The following is a 21,272-nucleotide window of genomic DNA, read 5'->3' as shown; positions in this document are numbered from 1 at the left end:
CCTCTAACATATATTATATATTACCATCACAATATGATAGATTCACTTTGCTTTCTCCAGCTTATACTAACTACACTCTTGGAAAAAAGGGTTCCAAAATGGTTATTCGGCTGTCCCCACAGAATAACCATTTTTGGTTTCTCGTAGAACCCTTTTTGGTTCCGGGTAGAACTATTTTGGGTTCCATGTAGAACCCTCTATGGAAAGGGTTCTAAATGGAACTCAAAAGGGTTCAACCTGGAACCAAAAAGGGTTATTCAACAGGTTATCCTATTGGGACAGCTGAAGAACCCATTTAAGTTCTAGATAGCACCTTTTTTTCTAAGAGTGTAGAGGAGAACTAGCCCATACACTTACCAGCTCCAGCAGTCCAACACCACCTACTAGTTCTAATATGACGATGTGTAAATGATGCCAGTATCCTCTTATGAATCTATGAGGAAAAATGGATGTAGAGTAATAACATAATGTGGCTAACTCAATAGCAATAGACCTGACATATCCATCTTATGTTATCACTTTATCAGAATAGTTTATTCTTATATGGATATGAATATCGAAATCCACTGAAAGCAAGGTGATGTAGTCTGGTAATGAGTTGCTGTTAGCCTGTAAGTTCACCTTTAGAAAGACTACTTTCCTATCATTCCAAACCAATGCTCCAGAACTGTCATTGCATTCTAGAATCAGACAAATAATTTGCAGCAAAGTTCAGAGAAGAGAGAGAGAGAGAGAGAGAGAGAGAGAGAGAGAGAGAGAGAGAGAGAGAGAGAGAGAGAGAGAGAGAGAGAGAGAGAGAGAGAGAGAGAGAAAAGTAACGGGGTGAGGTTGTGTATGTTATGGCCTCTGTGCCATTCAAGACCACCAGGGTGGGGTGAAACATGTACGCATGGTGTGGCACAGTGTTTCAGAGAGGAGGACGGTAGAGGAAGGAGGTCTGTGCCACTGTGATGGGGCATTGAATGGCATCAGTATGGCTGGTCTTATATAGAGGATGTAACCATCTAACGACAATAACAATCACATACTGGACAAAGAAACCAATGGAGACCACAGAACATTTATATTTATAGATTATATTTATGAAAACTGTTGAAAACTAGAGCTACTTATTTCAATGTGCTATAGATGAAGAGTAATTCATTAAAAACATAGATTTTCTATAGATAAAAAAACAGTGTTTTTGTCTTACATAAACAGTACAATTCCAGTATAAAAACCTATATGGGTGTTTTTATTATTGAATTGTTTTCTGGTTATAAAAATGCCAATACTATAAGGAGGGAAAAAAAGCTTTTTCTACAACCAATTGACTCTAACGAAAAAGGTTTGGACATTAGAACAATCCTTAAAATAACTAAAGGAGTTGAAGGAAAGATGCTCACCAAAATACATTATCTTTAGTAGTTAGCCTGGTTAACCAGACTAAACACTGCACTTGCCTTATTGAAACAATGGTGAGCACAGCATTCAGTCTGGTTTTAAAAGGTGAGTTCTTTAGTGTTGTAAAATAACAGAATGTGTGTTAATTTCCCAAGTTAAGTTAAACCTGTTCAGGTTTCAGTGTGTTTATGAAGTGTAAATTAGATCTATCATGTAAAACAACAACAACCTAAGCGTATTACGGCATACACTGAGTGGACAAAACATTAAGAACACCTTCCTAATATTGAGTTGCATCCCTTTTGCCCTCAGAACAGCTTCAATTCGTCAGGGCATGGACTCTACAAGGTGTCAAAAGCGTTCCACAGGGATGCTGGCCCATTTTGACTCAAATGCTTCCCACAGTTGTGTCAAGTTGGTTGGATGTCATATGGGTGGTGGGCCATTCTTGATACACATGGGAAACTGTTGAGTGTGAAAACTCAGCAACATTGCAGTTCTTGACATGAACCGGAGTGCCTGGCACCTACTACCAAACCCAGTTCAAAGGCACTTAAATCTTTTGTCCTGCCAATTCAAGCTCTGAATGGCACATACACAATCCATGTCTCAATTGTCTCAAGGCTTAAACATCATTCTTTATCCTGTCTCCTCCCCTTCATCTCCACTGTTTGAAGTGAATTTAACAGGTGACATCAATAAGGGATCATTGCTTTCACCTGAATTTACCTGGTCAGTCTATGTCATGGAAAGAGCATAATGTTTTGTATACTCAGTGTATTTGTGTAGTCTTACCTTTATATTGCTATTGTACAGTATCTGACCAGTGGGGATAGGTCTGACCAGTATAAGACCAGTGGGGATAGGTCTGACAAGTATCTGACAAGATGCTTGGTCTTACCAGCATCTGACCAGTGGGGATAGGTCTGACCAGTATATGACCAGTGGGGATAGGTCTGACCAGCATCTGACCAGTGGGGATAGGTCTGACCAGCATCTGACCAGTGGGGATAGGTCTGACCAGTATATGACCAGTGGGGATAGGTCTGACCAGTATATGACCAGTGGGGATAGGTCTGACCAGTATCTGACTAGTGGGGATAGGTCTGACCAGTATCTGACTCATGGGGATTAGGTCTGACCAGTATCTGACCAGTGGGAATAGGTCTGACCAGTATCTGACCAGTGGGGATAGGTCTGACCAGTATAGGACCAGTGGAGATAGGTCTGACCAGTATAGGACCAGTGGAGATAGGTCTGACCAGTATAGGACCAGTGGAGATAGGTCTAATCAGTATAGGACCAGTGGGGATACGTCTGACCAGTATATGACCAATGGGGATAGATCTGACCAGTATCTGACCCCTGGAGATTGGTCTTCCCAGTATATGACCAGTGGGGATAGGTCTGACCAGTATAGGACCAGAGGAGATAGTTCTGACCAGTGTAGGACCAGTGGAGATAGGGCTGGCCAGTATATGACCAGTGGGGATAGGTCTGACCAGTATAGGACCAGTGGAGATAGGTCTGACCAGTATAGGACCAGTGGAGATAGGGCTGGCCAGTATCTGACTAGTGGGGATAGGTCTGACCAGTATAGGACCAGTGGAGATAGGTCTAATCAGTATAGGACCAGTGGGGATACGTCTGACCAGTATATGACCAATGGGGATAGGTCTGACCAGTATCTGACCCCTGGAGATTGGTCTTCCCAGTATATGACCAGTGGGGATAGGTCTGACCAGTATAGGACCAGAGGAGATAGGTCTGACCAGCATAGGACCAGTGGGAATAGGTCTGACCAGTATCTGACTAGTTGGGATAGGTCTGACCAGTATAGGACCAGTGGAGATAGGTCTGACCAGTATATGGCCAGTGGGGATAGGTCTGACCAGTATATGACTAGTGGGGATAGGTCTGACCAGGATCTGACTAGTGGGGATAGGTCTGACCAGTATCTGACTAGTGGGGATAGGTCTGACCAGTATAGGACCGGTGTGGATAGGTCTGACCAGTATAGGACCAGTGGAGATAGGTCTAATCAGTATATGACAAATGGGGATAGGTCTGACCAGTTTCTGACAAGTGGGGATAGGTCTGACCAGTATATGACCAGTGGGGATAGGTCTGACCAGTATCTGACTAGGGGGATTAGGTCTGACCAGTATCTGACCAGTGGGGATAGGTCTGACCAGTATATGACAAATGGGGATAGGTCTGACCAGTATCTGACTAGTGGGGATAGGTCTGACCAGTATCTGACTAGTGGGGATAGGTCTGACCAGTATAGGACCGGTGTGGATAGGTCTGACCAGTATAGGACCAGTGGAGATAGGTCTGACCAGTATAGGACCAGTGGAGATAGGTCTGACCAGTATATGGCCAGTGGGGATAGGTCTCACCAGTATCTGACTAGTGGGGATAGGTCTGACCAGTATCTGACTCGTGGGGATAGGTCTGACCAGTATCTGACTAGGGGGATTAGGTCTGACCAGTATCTGACCAGTGGGGATAGGTCTGACCAGTATATGACCAGTGGGGATAGGTCTGACCAGTATAGGACCGGTGGGGATAGGTCTGACCAGTATATGACTAGTGGGGATAGGTCTGACCAGTATCTGACAAGTGGGGATAGGTCTGACCAGTATCTGACAAGTGGGGATAGGTCTGACCAGTATAGGACCGGTGGGGATAGGTCTGACCAGTATATGACTAGTGGGGATAGGTCTGACCAGTATCTGACCAGTGGGGATAGGTCTGACCAGTATATGACCAGTGGGGATAGGTCTGACCAGTATAGGACCGGTGGGGATAGGTCTGACCAGTATATGACTAGTGGGGATAGGTCTGACCAGTATATGACAAGTGGGGATAGGTCTGACCAGTATCTGACTAGTGGGGATAGGTCTGACCAGTATCTGACTAGTGGGGATAGGTCTGACCAGTATAGGACCGGTGGGGATAGGTCTGACCAGTATCTGACTAGTGGGGATAGGTATGACCAGTATATGACAAGTGGGGATAGGTCTGACCAGTATCTGACTAGTGGGGATAGGTCTGACCAGTATCTGACTAGTGGGGATAGGTCTGACCAGTATAGGACCGGTGGGGATAGGTCTGACCAGTATAGGACCGGTGGGGATAGGTCTGACCAGTATAGGACCGGTGGGGATAGGTCTGACCAGTATCTGACTAGTGGGGATAGGTCTGACCAGTATCTGACTAGTGGGGATTAGGTCTGACCAGTATCTGACTAGTGGGGATAGGTCTGACCAGTATAGGACCGGTGGGGATAGGTAGGTAGGTTGCTTAAAGGTGCAAGTAGAGTAACACGTAGAGGAATGGTTAACACTACAGAGAAGACTGACAGAGCAGTGGCTAGCTAGGTGGACCCCAGGATGAGTAGCTGATGCTTTTGCAACAGCTAATGGAAATTCTAATAAAATACCAATACCCCAAAAAGTTTCAAAGCTTGATGTTTCATGGCTTAATCATCTTTTTGGTGGTTTAATCTAGATTCTACCTCATCGGGCGTCATTTAGTCTTTCTCTTTAGTTTGTCAGCTTTGTTGATGTTAAGAGAGAGAGAGAGAGAGAGAGAGAGAGAGAGAGAGAGAGAGAGAGAGAGAGAGAGAGAGAGAGAGAGAGAGAGAGAGAGAGAGAGAGACTGAAGGGGGAAAAAGTTATGTGAAGTTGCACCTTTAAACATGTCACGTGTGACTGGTTGGTGATGGTGAGTGGATGCTCAAAGGATGCTGAGTGTTCTGTGTGATACAGCAACGAGGGAGGCGTGCCTACTTGCGTGTGTGATAGTGTGTGTGTGTGTGTGTGTGCGTGGCTGTGTGTTACCGTTAGTTCTACAGAGCAACGTGTAACACTTACAGTATGTGCCTGCAGTGTGGCGTGGGGAGAGACGCATGGTGTGGTGAAATGTTATGGATGAGAGCTGTCACGGGATTGGGGGGGATGAAACCTGACACTGCCTTCTGATTTGTTGATCTGATGCTGAGGTTTTGTATTGGTTTACTCACAGAACTGGGAGATAGGCGCGTCCATCTGGGCGGCGGCGCCCCCCTTGGAGTTGAGTTTCTGGACCTGGGTGGGGGGCACGGGCTTGTGGGACTGACCGGTGGCCCGGTACATGGCCTGGACCCACAAGATGCGGTCTTGCTCGTCATCACTAGCAAAGATCACAGTGTCGCCCTCCTTCACTGCGTTGAAGAAGGTCCTCCCACCATCCAGACCTAGAGACAGAGAGGAGGGTTTAGGGACAAGTTGTGTATGTGTGTGTGTGCATAAGTTTGTGCGTAAGTGTGTGTGTGTGCATGCTTCCATCTGTGCGTGTGTGTATATACAGTTCAAGTCTGAAGTTTATATACACTTTGGTTGGAGTCATTAAAACTCGTTTTCCAACCACTCCACAAATTTCTTGTAAACAAACTATAGTTTTGGCAAGTCGGTTAGGACATCTACTTTGTGCATGACACAAGTAATTTTTCCAACAATTGTTAACAGACAGATTATTTAACTTATAATTCACTGTATCACAATTCCAGTGGGTCAGAAGTTTACATACACTAAGTTGACTGTGCCTTTAAACAGCTTGGAAAATTCCAGAAAATTATGTCATGGCTGTAGAAGCCTCTAATTGACATAATTTGAGTCAATTGGAGGTGTACCTGTGGATGTATTTCAAGGCCTACCTTCAAACTCAGTGTCGCTTTGCTTGACATCATGGGAAAATCAAAAGAAATCAGCCAAGACCTCAGAATTTTTTTTGTAGACCTCCACATGTCTGGATCATCCTTGGGAGCAATATCCAAACGCCTGAAGGTACCACGTTCATCTGTACAAACAATAGTACGCAAGTATAAACACCATGGACCACGCAGCCGTCATACTGCTCAGGAAGGAGACGCGTTCTGTCTCCTAGAGATGAACGTACTTTGGTGCGAAAAGTGCAAATCAATCCCAGAACAACAGCAAAGGACCTTGTGAAGATGCTGGAGGAAACAGGTACAAGAGAATCTACATCCACAGTAAAACGAGTCCTATATCGACATAACCTGAAAGGCCGCTCAGCAAGGGAGAAGCCACTGCTCCAAAACCGCCATATAAAAGCCAGACTACGGTTTGTAACTGCACATGGGGACAAAGATCGTACTTTTTGGAGAAATGTACTCTGGTCTGATGAAACAAAAATAGAACTGTTTGGCCATAAGGACCATCGTTATGTTTGGAGGAAAAAAGGGGAAGCTTGCAAGCCGAAGAACACCATCCCAACTGTGAAGCACGTGGGTGACAGCATCATGTTGTGGGGGTGCTTTGCTGCAGGAGGGACTGGTGCAATTCACAAAATAGATGGCATAATGAGGCGGAAAATTACGTGGATATATTGAAGCAACATCAACAACATTGATGTCTTGATTGAAGCAAGACATCAATCAAGAAGTTAAAGTTTGGTCGCAAATGGGTCTTCCAAATGTACAATGACCCCAAGCATACTTCCAAAGTTGTGGCAAAATGGCTTAAGGACAACAAGGTCAAGGTATTGGAGTGGCTATCACAAAGCCCTGACCTCAAACTTATAGAAAATGTGTGGGCAAAACTGAAAAAGTGTGTGCGAGCATGGAGGCCTACAAACCTGACTCAGTTACACCAGCTTTTTCAGGAGGAATGCGCCAAAATTCACCCAACTTATTGTGGGAAGCTTGTGAAAGGCTACTCGAAACGTTTGACCCAAGTTAAACAATTTAAAGGCAATGCTTCCAAATACTAATTGAGTGTATGTAAACTTCTGACCCCTGGGAATGTGATGAAAGAAATAAAAGCTGAAATAAATCATTCCCTCTACTATTATTCTGACGTTTCACATTCTTAAAATAAAGTGGTGATCCTAACTGACCTAAGACAGGGAAGTTTTACTAGGATTAAATGTCAGGAATTGTGAAAAACAGAGTTTAAATGTATTTGGCTAATGTGTATGTAAACTTTCGACTTCAACTGTATGTACCTGGCTGGGGGTCGGTGTAATCCACAGTGTAACCATCCAGCTGTAGCAGCTCCTGTGGCTCAGACTTCTTCTCTCTGTAGCTGCACATGGCAAAGGTGTACTGGCTCACCTACACCAGAGAGGACAGACTCGTCATACACTTCATGTGCTGAGGAACATTACAGGATCAGTGGTGACTTTTCAAGTATGAGCTTCTTTAAAAAGGTATTATATTTGTGTGGAAACCATCTCTTCCCAGTGGCAGTTCGAGCCCATCCTTCAGCACCCCCCCCCCCCCCCCCCATTAAATGAAGAGTCAAGATTAAACCAATTCAGCTTGGTGGAGTGAAGACTGGTTTAATATTATTCTTAACAATAGAATAAGGAGGTGGTGTGGGGGCTGTGCTTTGGCAAAGTGAGTGGGGTTATATCCTTCCTGTTTGGCCCTGTCCGGGGGCATCATCGGATGGGGCCACAGTGTCTCCTGACCCCTCCTGTCTCAGCCTCCAGTATTTATGCTGCAGTAGTTTATGTGTCGGGGGGCTAGGATCAGTTGGTTATATCTGGAGTACTTCTCCTGTCTTATCCGGTGTCCTGTGTGAATTTAAGTATGCTCTCTCTAATTCTCTCCTTCTCTCTTTCTTTCTCTCTCTCGGAGGACCTGAGCCCTAGGACCGTGCATCAGGACTACCGGGCATGATGACCCCTTGCTGTCCCCAGTCCACCTGGCCGTGCTGCTGTTCCAGTTTCAACTGTTCTGCCTGCGGCTATGGAACCCTGACCTGTCCACCGGACGTGCTACCTGTCCCAGACCTGCTGTTTTCAACTCTCTAGAGACCGCAGGAGCGGTAGAGATACTCTTAATGATCGGCTATGAAAAGCCAACTAACATTTACTCATGATTATTATTTGACCATGCTGGTCATTTATGAACATTTGAACATCTTGGCCATGTTATGTTATAATCTCCACCCGGCACAGACAGAAGAGGACTGGCCACCCCTCATTGCCTGGTTCCTCTCTAGGTTTCTTCCTAGGTTTTGGCCTTTCTAGGGAGTTTTTCCTAGCCGCCGTGCTTCTACACCTGCATTGCTTGCTGTTTGGGGTTTTAGGCTAGGTTTCTGTACAGCACTTCGAGATATTAGCTGATGTATGAAGGGCTATATAAAATAAACTTGATTTGATGATTTGATTTGAACAACTTCACACAAACCAGAAGAAAATGCAACAACATGACTGTGAAACTATATATTCACAGTATTATGAATTAATTATGGTTTATTTGGTAGCATTTCGTAGTGTGACTGATTTTACTAATTGCATTAGTACTATATAAAGTTAGAGGTGCGCTATTTGATAGATTCCCCCGCTCCCCCTACCTCTGGCTTCCAGTGGGGAGACCTGAGGTCAACCTACCCCCGCCCCCCTCCCCATCTCATACTTCTGAGTGAGAGACCTTCCCAGGCAGTAGCCTGCCTAGCTCACAAACTAGAATCAGTGCGCCCAGTCCAACAAGGTTAAATTGACCCACAGTCCCACACGGTGACATGATATCATTGACATGACGTGCAAACGAGCATTAGAAAACCGATCGCTCAAATGTTACCATTACGATTTGTTTTGTGCGGGCGCACTGTGCCGCCCCCTGCAAGATGTCGCCCTGGCGGCTGCCAATGTGGCCTATACCTAAATCCACCACTGCTTCAGGCACATGTTTCTTTTGGTGTTGGTGGTGTATTAATTTGAATAACCTTTCTTTTGAGCAGACCTGATATTTCAGAGGCTGATGATATACCTACCTGCACCAGGACAAAGAAACGCTTCTTCCATCGCTTCCAGACGTTTTTCCCAAAAGCCCACAAATACCTTCCAAAAAACAATGTTAAAGTTTATTACATGGCATTGGTATGAGAATTGGCTAATATTGTTTCCTGTGTTGTAGCAACAGCAACAGAATGGCCAGGTCTAGCCCACACTAAATGTATAGACAAGACTGTATCCCCTCCTACGTGGAAAAGAGGCTGATCTAATCACTGTTTATAATATCTCTTACAGAAAAAACTAATCATTTCACATTACATTTGACATGTGTAGTTTCATGTTATCACATGTTGCTTTATCATATGTCATATGTTATCACATTAACTTCACATAAGATCACATGTGAAATGTATGTGGTTTTTCATTAGGGATGACATTGATGTTTCATGCAGAACAGATGACCCTGAGTTGATACAGCGAGAAGGAGTCACTTTGGCCTTTAAGCTAGAGGCTTTGTTGCTCCTCAAAGGTGAAACAGACAAGGACAAAAGGGCCCTCCATAGGCAGGCAGAATGGTCATAAGACATCTAGTCATGTGCTGCAACTATAATGTTATAGTGTATCTATGGAAACACAAGATAATTCATATAGATTGTCTCAATGAATTCCAACACCTGATGGTAGTCAGAATGGTATGTCAATGTCATACAATATTTATGATTATGGTCCTCAATAATTTGCAGAGCATTCCATGGAAAACTTTCTAAGAGTTGTACAGATCAAAGTACCCACTAGTAACCACCAGAGGGGCTAAATCTGTACAATACGCAGTATTTTTCCACTATATCTACTTGACTAGAAATGAGGCCAAGAAGGAACCAATGAAAAGGCTGGTGGAGTTCTAGATACAAAAATAAAAATAAAGCCCTCTTTGGAGATCCTCCTCCTGCTCCTTTGTCATCATGAAAATGTCATAATAGCAGACTTCTTCTTTAAGTAAACCTTTATTCAGTAAGGTAGGCCCATTGAGCTCAGAAGACCTTGGGTTCTGCGGCTTGTCCATGCTTTGCTAGAATGCTTCATGCTCTGCAGCTTGTCCATGCTTACCCAGAATGCTTCATGTTCTGCGGTTTGTCCATGCGGATGGCCAGTTTGATCTGAAGGTTCTGGTCGGGGCAGGCCTTAGTGATGGCCATCTTATGGAGCTCTGAGGCTTTGGGGCTGTTAGGGGTCGGGTGAAGGACCACCTGGAAGAGAGAAGTATCAAATAAATTCATATTGAAAGAGAGATTTAGAGAGTAAGAAAATATGACAATAACTAAACTAATATTTGTTTTTATCCTTTATTATTTAACCAGGTGAGTCCCATTGAGATCTCTATTGTACTCCACACTGCCTTTTCCCACCTGGACAAAAGGAACACCTATGTGAGAGTGCTGTTCATTGACTACAGCTCAGCGTTCAACACCATAGTGCCCTCAAAGCTCATCAATAAGCTAAGGACCCTGGGAATAAACACCTCCCTCTGCAACTTGATTCTGGACTTCTTGACGAGCTACCCCCAGGTGGTAAGGGTAGGTAAAAACACAGCCGCAACGCTGATCCTCAACACGGGGGCCCCTCAGGGGTGCGTGCTCAGTCCCCTCGTGTACTCCCTGTTCACTCATGACTGCACGGCCAGGCACGACTCCAACACTATCATTAAGTTTTTCGATGACACAACAGTGGTAGGCCTGATCACCGACAACAACGAGACAGCCCATAGGGAGGAGGTCAGAGACCTGTCCGCGTGATGCCAAGACAACAACCTCTTCCTCAACGTGATCAAGACAAAGGAGATCATTGTGGACTACAGGAAGAAGAAGACTGAGCACGCCCCCATTCTCATCCATGGGGCTGTAGTGGAGCAGGTTGAGAGCTTCAAGTTCCTTGGTGTCCACATCACCAACAAACTAACATGGTCCAAGCACACCAAGACAGTCGTGAAGAGGGCAAGACAAAACCTATTCCCCCTCAGGAGACAGAAAAGATTTGGCATGGGTCTTCAGATCCTCAAAAGTTTCTACAGCTGCACCACTGAGAGCATCCTAACTGGTTGCACCACTGCCTGGTATGGCAACTGCTCGGCCTCCGACCGCAAGGCACTACAGAGGGTAGTGCGTATGGCCCAGTACATCACTGGGGCCAATCTTCCTGCCATCCAGAACCTCTATACCAGGCGGTGTCAGAGGAAGGCCCTAAAAATTGTCAAAGACTCCAGCCACCCTAGTCATAGACTGTTCTCTCTGCTACTGCATGGCAAGCGGTACCGGAGCGCCAAGTCTTGGTCTAAGAGGCTTCTAAACAGCTTCTACCCACAAGCCATAAGACTCCTGAACATCTAATCAAATGGCTACCCAGACTATTTGCATTGCCCCACCTTTTACACCGCTGCTACTCTCTGTTGTCATCATCTATGCATAGTCACTTTAATAACTCTACCTACATGTATATATTACCTCAATTACCTAGACTAACCGGTGCCCCGCACATTGACTCTGTACCCGTATCCCCCAGTATATAGTCTCGCTATTGTTATTTTACTGCTGCTCTTCTTTTTTAAACTGCATTGTTGGTTAGGGGCTCGTAAGTAAACATTTCACTGTTTTATTCGGCGCATTCGACTAATAACATTTGATTTGATTTGAGATAGAAATAATGTGCACCGGTGTGAGTATAATGTACCAGGTCTATTGGAGATATCTCTGGTCTGTATCCATTCATCCATCCAGTGAGTCTGTATTCAACACCATGTGTCAGCATTCTCAACGTTTCTGAACACTCAATTAATTTTCACGAGCTTCCATTAATTCTTAATCGTGCTCTGGCAACCTGGGCCCCAGTGTGCCTGTGCTTCGTGCCACGTTTGAGCTGGTGGCTCAGCCTATCTGTGTAGCTGTGTAGCCGTATCAAAGGAGAGAGAAGCGCAGCAGCCTACACTCTCCTCTACTCCGCGTCGCTCTGCTCCACACTGCCTCCCTGAAGAGGGGGCCTAATCTATCTTTGCTGAGTTAAAGAGCTTTGAGGAAGCATTGTGGCCCGGCTGGATGACTGGCTGGCTGATTGACTGACTGCCTGCCTGGTTAACTGACTGACTGATCAACTGACTGACTGGCTCACTTTTTGACTGCCTGATTGGCTGCCTCTCTGCCACTGCAGCAGGAGACCAAAGAGCCCCTGTCAAAGCCAAGGTCACTACCACAAAGTGATGTCTTACAGCCTCTCCCCTCCTCCCCCCTCCCTTCCCCTCCTCGCCTCTCCTTTCCACAGCCTCAGCCTCAGTCTACCACAGCCACAAATCAGCCCTAGCTAGCCCCTCTGATAACCAGCAGTGAGCCCAGCCGAGCCCGGGGCCATCCGTCACACGGTCACAGGACGATCGATTGCTCTCGCTCTCTGCACCAGAGGACAGCGCCAGAGAGGAGCAAACCAGATGGTTAAGACATTTCTGCATGACTTTCCTGTCATAGATGATGCAAATTGCATTATTAATATGCAACTAATTAAATCATGTTAATCAAAGTGAAGAAATATGACAGTCGTGTACAGTATGTGGCCCGGGGATATCACTGAGGAACTGTGACGGGGTCACAGCTCAGAGGTAAAACTGGTTGAAATTAAGTTCTGGTTGTGGGGGGTTAAAACCATCACTGACTCAGCCCACCTACAGTGCTGTACTGAATAAGCATCAGGCAGTGTAGATGAGACTGAATCAGCCTCTTTTTGTCCTTTTGTCTAGAGTCCAAATTGGAGATTTTTGGTTCCAACTGCTGTGTCTTTGTGAGAAGCGGTGTGGGTGAATGGATGGATCTCCGCATGTGTATTTCCCACCGTAAAGCATGGAGGAGGAGGTTTTATGGTGTTGGGGTGCTTTGCTGGTGACACTGTCTGTGATTTATTTATGAATTCAAGGCACACTTAACCAGCATGGCTACCACAGCATTCTGCAGCAATACGCATCCCATCTGGTTTGGGCTTAGTGGGACTATCATTTGTGTTTCAACAGGACAATGACCCAACACAGGCTGTGTAAGGGCTATTTGACCAAGAAGGAGAGTGATGGTGCTGCATCAGATGACCTGGCCTCCACAATCCCCCGACCTCAACCCAATTGAGATGGTTTGGGATGAGTTGGACCGCAGAGTGAAAGAAAAGCAGCCAACAAGTGCTAAGCATATGTGGGAACTCCTTCAAGAAAAGCATTCTAGGTGAAAAAGCATTCTAGGTGAAGCTGGTTGAGAGAAAGAGAAAGCCAAGAATGTGCAAAGCTGTTATCAAGCCAAAGGGTGGCTATTTGAACAATCTCTAATATAAAATATAGGTGGATTTGTTTAACACTTTTTTGGTTAATACATGATTCCATATGTGTTATTTCATAGTTTTGATGTCTTCACTATTATTCTACAATGTAGAAAATAGTAAAAATAAAGAAAAAACCTTGAATAAGTAGGTTTTCTAAAACTTTTGACCGGTAGTGTATAATAATACAAACATAAGAGTGAGGAAGATGGAGAAAAATAGAGAGAGAGAGAAAGAGAGGGACAGGTGACAGGTAGAGAGAGAGACTGTAGAGAGAGATGGTAGAGAGACACTGTAGAAAGAGACTGTAGCGAGAGACTGTTGAGAGACACTGTAAAGAGAGAGACAATGTAGAGAGAGAGACAATGTAGAAAGAGACATTGTAGAGAGAAAGACTGTTGAGAGACACTGTAGATAGACATTGTATAGACTGTAGAGAGAGAACTGTAGAGAGAGAGACACTGTAAGGAGTAAGACTGTAGCGAGAGAGACTGTAAAGAGAGAGAGAGAGAGAGACTGTAGAGAGAGAGAGACCGTAGAGAGAGAGAGACCGTAGAGAGAGACTGTAGAGAGAGAGAGACTGTAGAGAGAGAGAGAGAGAGAGAGAGAGACTGTAGAGTGAGAGAGAGAGACTGTGGAGTGAGAGAGAGAGAGAGAGAGAGACTGTAGAGAGAGACTGTGGAGACTGTAGAGCGAGAGAGAGAGACTGTAGAGATAGAGACTGTAGCAAGAGACTGTATAGAGAGAGCGACTGTAGAGAGACATACTGTATGGAGAGAGAGACTGTGGAGATAGAGACTGTAGTGAGAGAGACACTGTAGAGAGACTGTAGCGGGAGAGACACTGTAGAGAGACTGTAGAGAGAGATAGAGACTGTAGCGAGAGAGAGAGAGAGAGAGAGAGAGAGAGAGAGAGAGAGAGAGAGAGAGAGAGAGAGAGAGAGAGAGAGAGAGAGAGAGAGAGAGAGATAAAGTGTGTTACCCTGCCCAGCTCTTTGTCCTCCAGGGCCAGAACTCCAGTGCTTTCTGTAAACAGTTTCACCTTGACAGCAGGGAGGGGGTGTGTGGTGGTGAAGTCTCCCTGGGTCCCCCAGCTGAAATACAACACACACACACAGTGGTGTAAAGTACCTAAGTAAGTCGTTTTTTGGGGTATCTGTACTTAACTTTACTATTTATATTTTTGACAACTTTTACTTTTACTCCACTACATTCCTGAAAAACATAATGTACTTTTTACTCCTTACATTTTCCCTGACACACAAAAGTACTCGTTACATTTAGAATGCTCAAGCAGGACAGATTTATGGCGCCTATCAATATAACGCTTTGTCATCCGCACTGCCTCTGATATGATGGAAATTGTGTCTGACTGTTGGAGTGTGCCTCTTTCTGTCTGTATTTAAGAATATGAAAATAGTGCCATCTAGTATACTTAATATAAGGAATTTGATGTATAGCATTTATTTTTACTTTGTACTTTTACTCAAGTATGACAATTTAGTACTTTTTCTAGAATTGTACTTAAGTACATCTAAAACCAGATACTTTTACTCAAGTAGTATTTTAATGGGTAACTTTCACTTTTACTTGAGTAATTTTCTGTTAAGTTATCTTTACTTTTACTTAAGTATGACATTGAGTACTTTTCCCACCACTGCACAAACATCAGAAGCATTATACCTTCACGACATTCTGGCATGACTCAAAACATGGGAGCAACTGCAACATCCAAGTGGCTGTAAATTTAGCCCAGGAAATTTCATTTGGAAGGGGATTTCTGTTCGAGCCGACATTCGCAGTCTTTACAGTGGATGTAATTGAATTGGATTGAACCCCAGCCTTACTTAACAGCTGCCTGGCCCAGAGGTATTGGACAAGATCTACTAAAAAAACTACATCTCCATCCCTTGTCTCTCTCACTTTCTCTCTCTCAATTCAATTCAATTTAACGGCTTTATTGGCATGGGAAACATATGTTAACATTGCCAAAGCAAGTGAAATAGAAAATAAACAAAAGGGAAGTAAACAATAAAAAATGTGCAGTAAACATTACACTCACAAAAGTTCAAAAGGAATAGAAACATTTCAAATGTCATATTATGTCTATATACAGTGTTGTAACGATGAGCAAATAGTCAAAGTACAAAAGGAAAAATAAATAAACATAAATATGGGTTGTATTTACAATGGTGTTTGTTCTTCACTGGTTGCCCTTTTCTTGTGGCAACAGGTCACAAATCTTGCTGCTGTGATGGCACACTGGTATGTCACCCAATATAGGTAATAGGTATATCTCTCTCTCTGTCTGCATCTTTTTTTTCTCATCCTCTCGATACCTGCACTCTCAGAAGGAGTGAGTGGTGGTTAGATATAAACTACTAGAAAACCAAAGTTGAAAAGAAAAAACTAGGTCTGACTCTGAGTTAGCAATTTACTGTTGAATTATGAGACAGACTGAGAACAGCAGCTGACACTTTCTTTGTCGTGGCTGAACTTGCGGAGAGTTGGCTGCGGGGAGTAGAGGGAGGTGATATGAAATGCATTGTCTGGTCCCGGTCCCACACACACTGTGCAGCAGCAACATTTCATTTATTACAGAGGATAGATGGAGCGGTACCGGAGCGCCAAGTCTAGGTCCAAGAGGCTTCGAAACAGCTTCTTATATTTCTTAAAACTGCATTGTTGGTTAAGGGCTTGTGAGTAAGCATTTCACTGTAAGGTCTACAGCTGTTGTATTCGACGCATGTGACAAATACAATTTGATTTGAGACTGAGAAGGAGACAGGCCACCGACCGCACCACGCAGGGAGCACTACCAGCCTGAGGAAACACTACCACGACACAGAGACAAACACACAGGCACACTCACGTGCACATTCACAAAGAGACATATACTAATATGTTCATAGGGGTTATTGTGTCTTTAATCATGATGGGATGACACGTGATATCATCATCAAGGAGGCAAGCCAGCAGTCTGAGGCTGTGTGGTGTGTGTGTGTGTGTGTGTGTGTGTGTGTGTGTGTGTGTGTGTGTGTGTGTGTGTGTGTGTGTGTGTGTGTGTGTGTGTGTGTGTGTGTGTGTGTGTGTGTGTGTGTGTGTCTGTGTGTCTGTGTGTGTCTGTGTGTGCCGTTTTCCTCCTGCTGTGAGTGTCCCTCTACGTGAGCTGCATCTGTGAGTGACGATGTGACAAATGGAGACACAGAAAGGGGACAGAGGAAACGGTGCGTGAACACAGCAACAGTGTCACTCTCTCCTCCTCCTCCTCCTGCTCCTCTCTGACACTACCACTCAGCACCACCAGGGTTGCCAGTGGTGTCTCATCTTACACGGAACTGTTTCACATTGGCACCATATTTATACTTGTATTGATAATTTATTGAATATAGATTGTGCTGCAATCCTATTAGAAGGTAACATATCATTTTATTACAATGGTTAAGATGGATTTTCATTGTGTTCCATGGTGTTATTCACCCCCTAGTGGAGCTTTCTGGTACTGAAACTGTAAGGATAACAGGAAGAGACATGCAGAAAAGGAAACCGGAAAAGACACCGAGAAGCAGCTAAAAACAACGCTACGGTGCAGGTCTTTCAGTGCAGTTCACTTGTCACGCTGCTGCCTTGGAAAATATTAGTTTGTAAGTTCGATTCAAGCATTTAGCTAGTGATGATAATCTTGTTATTGATAGAATTGCTTACATATCAATGTTGGTTGCATTTACTCACACAAATTGCCTTTCATGTATGCCGTCAGCTGTATTACTTTGCTTTCAATATATTCATTCAAGAAAAGTCACGCCTTGGGAGTTTTATTGAAGACGTAGTTGTTAGGTATCTGTCTAGTTTTGCATGGGAACGCAACTCAAGGGCAGAACATAGATATGGATATAATCAATAAGAATGAGAGGAGTACTGTAATATCTTCAAGAAGCAGAAATATCGTTCAACAAAATGACAGCAGATCCTAGATCAGTCAGGATTCAGATGCAGGATCTTAATTTGAGACAGTTCGCTACAACATAAATTATTCTGCAGCAAAAGGAAATTAACTATTATGTGGATTATAATTAATGGACATTTTTGTAGGGGAAATCAAGACTGAAATTTCTTATTGTAAATTACAAACTTCAGAATACTTTTAAAACTCAAATTTATTACAAGTTTAAAATGTCCTGCAACAGGGTGATCAAATTAAGATCCTACACCTGTACGTGTCTCATCCTGTCCAAGGGGTTTGGAATTCTCTTACAACAGATAGGGCTACAGTTTGTGTAAGGTGACTGGACAAAGAGGGAGTTCTATGAGCGTGTATGTGTTTGGAGGCAGCTGCAGCATTGTGTGTGTGGTAGGCTAAAGAGGCGATTAGAAGAACATGATGGGGACCTTGCCGATGGAAGCAGCAACACCAAGGGCCATACTCCTACTGTGCAGCATATAAATTAGTATCTAATTCATATCTGTGTTGAGTGGCTTGGAGTAGTTAATGTCAATACAAAGGACGAAACAGTCACTGGTGCTTATGCTGGTCCCTCTACCCAGTACTATATCAACCCCATCACCTATCAATCACTCTCCAGTCTTCACAAATGGATTTCATTATTGTGTTGTATTTGACCTTGCATCGGTGTGCATCGTGTATATTGCAATGGGGGTAGTTGAAGCTTGTCCAGTCAAAGGTTGTGTCAGTGGTTTCCCATAAGTACAGTATGTATACGTCGCTGCAGATTGTTAAGATTAACAGTGGCTGTGTATGGCTCACCCATGACGCTCTGGTGAATTAGATGAGCTGTGTGTACGTGTTGTGTGCATGTTTTCAGTTTTTTGAGTGTACAAACAATGTGTGTGTGTGCATACGTGGGCATGCATGCTTGTGTATGGGTACCTGCATGCTTGTGTTATCCTGTATGTGTGTTTAAGTTTTTGTGGGCAGCGTGTGTACAGTGTGTATGTATGTGCAGTGTGTGTGATGGTGTATGTGATGGATAAGCAGACACCTAGTTAGCAGCACGTGATGCTTGTCATTTCCATGAGTGCTGGATGGGGACTCTCCTGCTCCATTGAGATGTTGTGTCCTAATCAGTCTCTCCCTGCCTGGCTGGCTGCACTACAGTAAGAGCACACAAGGAGGCTGCTCTCCCCCTCTCTCTCCTTCCATCTCCCCATTTCTCTACCTCCATCTCCCCTCTCTCCTTTTCTCTTTCACTCTCTCCTCTACCTTTCCCCCTCTACCTCTCTATTTTCTCTCTCCCCTCATTCTTTCCGTTTCTGCCCCTCTCCCCTTTCTCTAACTCTTTGTCTGTCACCTTTCACTTTTTCTTTCCTTGTCTGTCCATTCATCTCTCTCTCTCTCCATCTCTCTCTCACTCTCCCCATTCTCTCTCTCACCCAAATCAAATGTATTGGTCACATACACATATTTAGCAGATTGTATTGTGGGTGTAGCGAAATGCACTATGTAACAGTCTGATGGCCTTCAGATAGAAGCTGTTTTTCAGTCTCTCGGTCCCAGCTTTGATGCACCTGCACTGACCTCGCCTTCTGGGTGATATCGGGGTGAACAGGCCGTGGCTCGGGTAGTTGATGTCTTTGATTATATTTTTTGCCTTCCTGTGACATTGGGTGCTGTAGGTGTCCTAGAGGGCAGGACGTGTGCCCCCGGTGATGTGTTGGGCAGACCGTACCACCCTCTGGAGAGCCCTGCGGTTGCGGGCGGTGTAGTTGCCATTCCAGGCGGTGATACAGCCCGACAGGATACTCTCAATTGTGCATCTGTAAAAGTTTGAGGGTCTTAGGGGCCAAGCCAAATTTCTTCAGCTTCTTGAGGTTGAAGAGGCGCTGTTGTGCCTTCTTCACCACACTGGCTGTGTGGGTGGACCAATTCAGATTGTCAATGATGTGTACGCCGAGGATCTTGAAGCTTTCCACCTTCTCTACTGTGGTCGATGTGGATAGGGGCGTGCTCCCTCTGCTGTTTCCTGAAGTCCACGATCAGCTCCTTCGTTTTGTTGATGTTGGGAGAGAGGTTATTTTCCTGGCACCTCCTCCCTATAGGGATTGTTGGTAATCAGCCCTACTACTGTTGTTGTCTGCAAACTTGATGATGAGTTGGAGGCATGCGTGGCCACCCAGTCATGGGTGAACAAGGAGTACAGGAGGGGGCTGAGAACGCACCCTTGTGGGGCCCCTGTGTTGAGGATCAAAGTAGTGGTGGTGTTTCCGTCCTTCACCACCTGGGGGCAGCCAGTCAGGAAGTCCAGGACCCAGTTGCACAGGGCAGGGTTCAGACCCAGGGCCCCGAGCTTAATGATGAGCTTGGAGGGTACTATGGTGTTGAAGGCTGAGCTATAGTCAATGAACAGCATTCTGACATAGGTAATCCTCATTTCCAGATCGGATAGGGCAGTGTGCATTGCGATGGCGATTGCATCGTCTAGGGTGTCAGGTAAAGTATCTTCTCAAAGCACATAGACATTTAGTTCAGTTACCTTTGCTTTCTTGGGTACAGGAACAATGGTGGACATCTGGAAGCAAGTCGAGACAGCAGACTGGGATAGGGAGCGATTGAATATGTCCGTAAACACTCCAGCCAACTGGTCTGCACATCCTCTGAGGGATGCCGTCTAGGGCCGGCAGCCGGCGAAGATGATGTTTAGCTTGTCTGGGAGCAAGACGTCGGTGTCCGCGAGGTGGCTGGTTTTCCCTTTGTAGTCCGTGATTGTCAGTAGACCCTGCCACATACATCTCGTGTCTGGGCCGTTGAATTGCGACTCCACTTTTTCCTCTGTACTGACGTTTTACCTGTTTGATTGCCTTACGGAGGGAATAACTACACTGTTTGTATTCACCATATTCCCAGTCACCTTGCCAAGGCTAAATGCGGTGGTTTACATTTTCAGTTTTGCGCAAATGCTGCCATCTATCCACGGCTTATGGTTTGGGTAGGTTTTAACAGTCACCGTGGGAACAATATCCCCTATACACTTCCTGATGAACTCAATCACCGTGTCCGTGTAAGCATCAATGTTATTCTCAGAGGCAACCTAGAACATATCCTAGTTTGCGTATTAAAAACAATCTTGAAGCATGGATTCCAATTGGTCAGACCAGCATTGAATATACCATTGAATGGGTACTTCCTGTTTGAGTTTCTGCCTATAAAAAGGGAGGAGCAAAATGGAGTTGTGATCTGATTTGCCGAAGGGAGGGCGGGGGAGGGACTTGTAGGCATTTCCAAAAGGCGAGTAGCAGTGATCTAGTGCTTTTCCTAAGCGAGTACTACAGTCAATGTGTTGATAGTTTGGTAGCGCTTTCCTCAAATTTGGCATCGGGTTGAGGGAGAATATACACGGCTGTGACTATAACGGAAGAGAATTCTCTTGGTAGGTAATACGGTCGGCATTTGATTGTGAAGTATTCTAGGTCAGGTGAACAAAAGGACTTGAGTTTCTGTATGTTATCACAATCACACCATGAGTAGTTAATCATGAAGCATACACCCCCACCTTTTTTCTTCCTGGAGAGTTCTTTATTCTTGTTTGCGTGAATAAAATGAGAACCCAGTTGGCTCCATGGACAGGGATAGTATATGCCGAGAGAGCCATGATTCCGTGAAACAGAGTATGTTACAGTCCCTGGTGTCTCTCTGGAAGGAGATCCTCGCCCTGAGCTTGTCTACTTTATTGTCCAGAGACTGAACATTAGCGAGTATTACACTCGGAAGTGGTGGATGGTGTGCCCGCCTCCTGAGTCGGGCTAGAAGTCCACTCCGAATACCTCTTCTCCGCCGGCTTCGAC

At 44.8% G+C, this 21,272-nt stretch overlaps 1 protein-coding gene across 17 annotated transcripts in view; it reads right to left on the bottom strand.

Annotated features, from left to right (window-relative positions):
- LOC129815268 (calcium-dependent secretion activator 1-like) overlaps positions 1–21,272 on the bottom strand; it is a 155,875-nt gene that overhangs the window by 45,895 nt on the left and 88,708 nt on the right. For all 17 annotated transcript variants that reach the window (XM_055868925.1, XM_055868926.1, XM_055868929.1 and 14 more), the window contains exons 7-11: positions 14,455–14,566; positions 10,243–10,382; positions 9,174–9,240; positions 7,396–7,504; positions 5,414–5,626 (exon numbers count right to left, since the gene is read on the bottom strand). In XM_055868925.1, the coding sequence (XP_055724900.1) occupies positions 5,414–5,626; positions 7,396–7,504; positions 9,174–9,240; positions 10,243–10,382; positions 14,455–14,566 (641 nt within the window). The remainder of the gene's footprint in view (positions 1–5,413; positions 5,627–7,395; positions 7,505–9,173; positions 9,241–10,242; positions 10,383–14,454; positions 14,567–21,272) is intronic.

The sequence above is a fragment of the Salvelinus fontinalis genome, chromosome 18 (genome assembly GCF_029448725.1).
Source record: "Salvelinus fontinalis isolate EN_2023a chromosome 18, ASM2944872v1, whole genome shotgun sequence".
Classification (NCBI taxonomy): Eukaryota; Metazoa; Chordata; class Actinopteri; order Salmoniformes; family Salmonidae; genus Salvelinus; species Salvelinus fontinalis.
Note: the sequence above shows the minus strand (reverse complement) of the source record. Positions and strands in the feature narration are given on the sequence as shown.